We start from the raw sequence: 7,059 nt of genomic DNA on the forward strand, positions 1-7,059 counted from the left end.
GGCGAGAGGATCGGGAGAGAGACGAGAAGGCAGGGGACGATGAGGGGGCAGAGAGAGAGAGAGAGAGAGAGGAGAGTGAGAGAACAAGTAATTTGATCAGAAAAAATCAATCCTAGGATTGATTTTTCAATATCAGGTAGAAGGTAGTACTGGATAATCCCATCTAAATAGGATTGGGTTTGGTATTAAACTTTTAATCCCTCCTACCAAACATAAAAACATGGGATTACTCAGTCTTAATTCTAGTCCCACTCCTTCAATCCTTCATACCAAACAAGGCCTAAACTTCCAAAGCCATGAGAAGCCTCAATTAGTCCCAAGGTCAGATACCTTGGATCTCATGGTGAACTCACCATTTATAGACCAATGCCTGTGAGGGACTTCACCACCCCTGCATACCTACTATATTTTTTGACATATACTTTCTCCATTTTTTATTATAAAATATTTTTACCTATTTTATATATATTAAAAAAGTTAATTTTTTTGATATTATGAAAAAGCGAGGTGTATTTTTTTTACCTTTAGCTTTAAATAATAATATAAGTACATTAAATACCTTTACGTTAATCAAGAATGAGCAAAATTGAAAAAAGTATTTTAATTATTAAAGGTGTCTTATATTTTGGCTAAAAAATTATTTTTAATTTTTTTTTATATATAGGATTGAAAGGAATATATGATTCAACCAACTCATTCAAAGACACTGGATAGAAATTGAAGCAAGCAACAAGCATACTTGGCAGTTAGCATGGCAGTCCGTGTTTCTATTCCTTTCCTAGTTAAACTTCATAGTCATCAACCACAGATGCTAGAATCTTCCAAGAAAAAAAGGTACGACAAAATTTAAATGACAACTATCAATTAAAACAGGTATAGAACTATTCATTTATACTTAAATGATTAAAAATAATAAAAAAGGCTAGAGTTATATAATTAATCTACTTTTATCCAATTAAATTAAGACATGTGAAGTTTAATGTATTAGTAATATTAGTAATAAAAATTTGTTATAAAATAAATAATTTATAAAAGATAAGTATCAATATTTGAATAAGGGCTAATTCAATTTTTAGTCTCATATATTTGTGGGAGTTATTGATTAAATTTTTAAAATTTAATTTCTACTATTTTATCCTTAATTTTTATTTTGAGTTATCAAGATAATCCTATAAGTTTTGCAAGACAAGTTAACTTCTAAAAAAATGACATGTAAATTAGGTTGTTGATGTAGAATATATACATGAATTAATTAAAACACATTAGCCAAATCTTCTTGTCCTAATTGCTAATGTGTTATTGATTAAAGACTACGGATAAATTTATATAATATTAATAATCAAAATGATAAAAAATTAAATTTTATAGGTTGAGTCGATTACTCCCCAAAACTAAGAAATAAAAAGTTGCATTATTTTTTTAAGATTAAAATGTAACTTTAATCCTTAAATTTTAAATAATACTTCCTCGATCCCAAATTATAGGACACTTTCAAAGGAGTTTTTTAATCTCAAAATATAAGATATTTTAAATAAATTAAGGTTTTATTAAATATTCTAATTTTAATATTACTCTTTCTCTCTCCATAATTAATTTTCATCACTTTGTTTTATTATATTAAATGATGAGTATTTTAAAAAGTTTATATTTTTATTTTAAAAAGATAAGATTGTTAGATGTATTTAATAAGATTTATTAATATGTAAAATTTTATTTAAAAGTGTCTTATAATTTAAGATAGAGAGAGTATTTTATTTTAATTCCTTAATGTTATAAAATTGTTCATTTAATTTTTAATAATAATAATAATTGAATTTCTTTAAATAATTTATATATATATATACTCTCTCTATTAAAAAATAATGTATTTTTAATTGAATCACACCCTTTAATAAAATAATTATTTACTTTTTAACTAACTCTATCTTTTCATATTTATTTATATTAAATACTTTATAATAAATATAAAATTATTATTAATAAAAATATTTTTTAAAAAAATTTAAATATTTAATTTTTTTAAAAATATTTTGTATTTTTAAATGGTGGTGTATATATCAACAAATTAACAAAATAATATAACAGTTCATTATAGTTGGCTGGAAGGTACCATACATCCTTCGCGTTGGGTTTGTTGGTACCAACAGGACTTCGAGCTCACACATGGCCGGTGCAGGGATCCATCCGTACCACCAACAATGGCCTCCAGCAGCCGCCGCTCCTCCTCCTCCACCACCAGCCCCCGCTGCTGCCGCTCCGCCTCCTCCTCTCTCTCATCCTCATCCTCCTCCCCCCTCCGACGAGGTACGTTCTCTTTTATTTCACCCTCCTAAAATATAACCCATTGATCTCTGCGGATAATCAAAATTATAATACTCAACCCCCTGAAGCAATTTATGTTTGAAGATTCCATGAATTTAACCCCTCTAACCATCCAAAGCAGTAGGAAAAGAGTGGTTCAATGGATTTTTATAGTTTAAATTTTCCGTGTCGCAAATGATAGTGATCTTTAATTGACAATACGGGATGTAATTGTCTGTGTTCAGGTTCGAACCATTTTCATAACAGGCCTTCCTGATGATGTAAAAGAGAGAGAATTGCTGAATCTTCTGAGATGGTTGCCTGGATACGAAGCTTCGCAAGTAAATTTCAAAGGGGATAAACCTATGGGTTTCGCTCTCTTTACTACAGCACACCAAGCAGTTGCGGCTAAAGATATTCTTCAGGTTGACACTGCAGATTGCAGATGATATTTTGAATATATACTCAATGGCTATTTGGCATATGCTCGTTTCCATGAAGTGTGATTTTTATTTTTTCGTTTCCTTCTTTTTCAGGACATGGTCTTTGATACAGAGACAAAGTCAGTTCTGCATACAGAAATGGCCAAGAAAAATCTGTTCATTAAAAGAGGTGGTTTTCATTTCATTTCTGTTTCTATATCTCAAGTGAAATGCATGCCATAAATCTTGTTTATTTGCTTGAAAATTTGTCACAGAAAGGATAGCAGAAAGTAGGTGTGTCTGAATGTTTCAATGGAAAGTGATATAGTGGAACTTTTGAAGGATTTTTTTTTTTTGGGTAAAATCTATGCAAATTACATTTTGGTTCCAAATGTGACTAGGCAGTTTGGGGCCGACCCTTAGTCACCTATAATATCTTATTTCCTACTCTTTCATGTTTGGTTTCTAATCCCCTTTTTTGCTCGTATTGTTCTCACTGGGGAAACCTTGGCTTGAGATACCAAAACTTTGTTCACTTTTTTAATCTCCTGTGATTATCACTGTGACATTCTGTGCCCATATACATCCTGTTGGTCCAGGATCCTTCTCCATCACCAAAGCCGGTTAACTTCAGAGCATTTCTCCATCAAATATTAGTGATTACTATGGAATTTCCTACCTTTGTGCTAGTATTTATTTTTAAATGCACTTATATTGAATTATTTTTAGGAATAGTGGCGGATTCCAGTGCGTATGATCAAAGCAAACGATTAAGGACTGCTGGTGATTATACACACACTGGTTATACAAGTCCCTCTCCTTTTCACGCACCTCCAGCACCTGTTTGGGGGCCACATGGGTAAGTACCACATGTAATTTTGTTACCCTGATTTTTTCTTGTTTAAATAAAGTGGAAAAAAGATGAATCATTATGCGTAACTGATTAACAAGATGGAAAAATTGTATTTTCAGGATAGGAATGATCATTTTCTGAATCTTAACTCCCAAAATGTTTTACACGTAGCATCTGCTTTAAGGAAAATATGGATGTTTTTTTAAAGCATTACCATATCAATGATAGATATGTGGTTGGGAGTTGTGATATTCATACTTTTTTGTTGGTGATATATATATATATATATTTATATATTTATTGACATACCACTTACAGACGTAGCAATTAGTGTTTTAACATCCATGGCTCTTTATAGGTTCATGCATGCTCTTATTGGCTACTCACTATGAAATGTGTAAATTAAAATGATTCAACAGTTATACACAATTTCACCTAACCTTGTGGCTTTGGCATTTTGCATTATTTTGTTCTTAGTTGTGAGACACTGAGACTTTATTTATTTCATGATCCAGATATATGGCTCCACCTCCTCCATATGATCCGTATGGAGGCTATCCTGTTGCACCAATACCAATGCCTGCTCCTGCTCCTTTACCAGCCCCTAGCAGCTATGTCCCTGTTCAGGTTGGAGTTGCAGGAAATATAAATGTTACTTCACTTATAGTGTTATTATTTTTGATGAAATCTTTACTTCCAATTTCATGTATGTGGTTTCCTTATCCTTTACATAACTCCTTGGCTTGCAGTGTTTAGATCAGGTGAAAAAAAGTTTGTAAACTTTGATATAATGCCTGATATTTCCCACTTCTGGTTTTTGTTTTAAAGAGTGCCAGATATTTGCTCAGTTATTTAAATTTACTATTTTGTTTTGAGAGGTTGAAGTGATTTATCTGTGTTGTTGATAGCTCAGTGACGTGCCATTGTGTAGACTTTGAAGAGTTCCATTATGATATTTGAAAGAGAATAGAAGCTTGAGTTGCTAATCCATGATTTTATTTGTTTCTTTTTCAAACTTAATCTGCATTTTGTACAATAAGTCAGAATCTTATTTTGGAGAATCTGTCATTCTTGATATATGATTAAATTGAAAATCACCATTGAAATATATGTTCCTAAAGACTTTTTGTTATTTTAGATCCAAAATGTAAAAGATGACCATGTAAAAAGGCTAATTCCTATATGGTAAGCTGACTTATTGTTTGAAACTTCCCTGACTAAATTTTGACTGTGTCTTGCTTTCAAAATAATGTGACAATGATTCTGCTAGCTATGCTAGACTTGATTGCTGATACTTGAACGTTTCAATTCCTTCCCTCAAAACAAATTGCTCAAAAATGTTCCCTTTTGTGTTCTAAAAGGAACTCTAGGGAATTGCTAGATCCTATCTAGAAACACAGATTATGTTATCTATTATGAGGCTATATATTGGAAAATGTGTTTCATTATTTCCATGTGAGATTTGACACAATTTTACATAGGCTGTTTCATTATTTAAATATAATATATTTGCTCCTGTTGTAGTATGAAAATATCACAAGTCATAGATGGTTATACTTGAGTTCTGATCTTGATATATGTTAGATTTTAAACAGATAGCCTTCAAATTGCTTATCTTTGTTTTGATATGTCTATTAATAAATTTTCTTCGTTATATTTAAGAAATTTTCCATTGAAGATATGTGATTCTGTGTGTGTAATTATTATTTTGTGTTTGTGTTCTTGTGCAGAACACAAAAGATAATCCTCCATGCAACACCTTGTTTATTGGAAACTTGGGTGAAAATATAAATGAGGAGGAACTAAGGGGCCTCTTCAGTGTGTAAGTATAATCTTGTCCTCAATACCTTGATTTTATGTTGGCTGTTCATTGTTTTTATTCCCTATGTTCCAGTGGTGAACTGTTTTGACTTTTGACTTTCTGATGCAGACAACCTGGCTTCAAGCAAATGAAGATTTTGAGACAGGAGAGGCATACAGTTTGCTTCATTGAGTTTGAAGTCAGTAACCTTGCTCATATCAGTTTCTTCTATTCAGTAATTTATTCGTTAACACTTGTATCTGTAGCTTGTACTTTATCATGGTTGTGTAATATTGTCATCAGAATTAATCATATGTTGGGGTATTGCTATATGTAACCGAAAATGAATATTAACAATACTGCTGCAGGATGTAAATAGTGCAACCAACGTGCACCATAGCATGCAGGGAGCTGTTATCCCCAGTTCTGGTTCTGTTGGCATGCGAATACAGTATCCTTTTTCACATTTTAGCATTGGATTTTGGTCTGATGTTTTTCCCTTTATATGCCTGCTAAGATGGTTTCCCTTTAAGACATTTACCATGCGTTTCTGACACCGGAATCACTGTATTTTTTCAACTTATATCATGTATGATGTGATTTCGCATTTCTTGATGTGAGAGTGCTTATTTCAAGTATAACAGTGATTCAGAATGTGAGGGTTTTTGATCCTAGCCAATTGTAATCTGTCACCTCATATTGGCCGTGTTATCAATTTCTTGTACATGTGGTGTTCATTGATGATCTATTTACGATGCATGTCATTCAAGTGTCAGCAGTTTGGATTGATGATTCCTGCCACCATCACTTTCATCTTATTGTGGATTCAGAAAATTGATGCCCTCATTTTGAAATATAATGGTTTTGACTTTTCCATGTTTGTGTTTCATTGCAAATTGCAAGGATTGCTTTGTGCTTCTCTTGACTTCTTTGTAGATATTCAAAGAATCCATTTGGAAAAAGAAAGGATGCCAACCACCCTGGTGCTGCCCCCAGTGCCAATGGAGCTCCACCAGCTATGCCCTATCAGTAGCGTGAAGGGGATGTACTCTGTTCTTTTTGCTTCGAGCACCTGCATTATAGGATGCATCTTGCAGCTGTTGCATGCATCCATCAATTATCAAGTCATCGCCATTAGCATCCCTGCTCATGTGAATGAATGCAAATATTGGCATCATAAACATACATTTGGCCATGTTAGACTTGATTATCAGACATGCATTTCTCAGCAGCATGTGCTGGTGCTTGGATTACTTTCATAGGTTCAGGTTATGTTAGTTTATAGAGCTGATGCATGGGTTTGAATTTTGTTAGATTTGTGTGCTCCGTGTCATATAATACATTCTGTACATTGGCATTAGGAATGCTTATTTGAATAGGCATCTTGAGAACTTGACTATTTTTTTCATTCTAGGTTCATCTGCTGCTTATTTGACATGACATTTTGTGGTGACTGCTTGCTTTCATTCCATGTCACAATTTAGCTAGAATCTGGAGATATGAGGGGATCACACCAATAGTCATGCGTCCATCCATTCTTACTACCATTACCATGATCATTTCCCACATTTTTAACTTCCTCTTGTTAAATGAATTAATTGGTCATGATGCCATTTAATCAAAAGGGTAAGTGTTGATCCTTTGGCATTCACTTATTCGGAGCTATTTATAGGATTCTGGGG

At 32.7% G+C, this 7,059-nt stretch overlaps 1 protein-coding gene across 2 annotated transcripts; it reads left to right on the plus strand.

Moving 5' to 3' along the window:
* Nucleotides 1-2,105: 2,105 nt before the first annotated feature.
* On the plus strand, nucleotides 2,106-6,785 carry LOC129291462 (cell wall integrity protein scw1). Of its 2 annotated transcripts, none has more exons than XM_054928818.1 (9): nucleotides 2,106-2,304; nucleotides 2,547-2,726; nucleotides 2,838-2,913; nucleotides 3,453-3,582; nucleotides 4,092-4,203; nucleotides 5,307-5,398; nucleotides 5,507-5,576; nucleotides 5,746-5,828; nucleotides 6,314-6,785. In XM_054928818.1, the coding sequence occupies exons 1-9, from the start codon at nucleotides 2,164-2,166 to the stop codon at nucleotides 6,408-6,410; spliced, it is 981 nt and encodes a 326-aa protein (XP_054784793.1). In that variant the 5' UTR covers nucleotides 2,106-2,163; the 3' UTR covers nucleotides 6,411-6,785. The 2 variants fall into 2 exon arrangements, with proteins under 2 accessions (XP_054784793.1, XP_054784794.1); XM_054928819.1 differs by having other exon boundaries at nucleotides 3,459-3,582.
* Nucleotides 6,786-7,059: the final 274 nt, after the last annotated feature.

The sequence above is a fragment of the Prosopis cineraria genome, unplaced genomic scaffold (genome assembly GCF_029017545.1).
Source record: "Prosopis cineraria cultivar Desert tree isolate PC_DT_omini unplaced genomic scaffold, ASM2901754v1 PC13, whole genome shotgun sequence".
NCBI lineage: Eukaryota > Viridiplantae > Streptophyta > Magnoliopsida > Fabales > Fabaceae > Prosopis > Prosopis cineraria.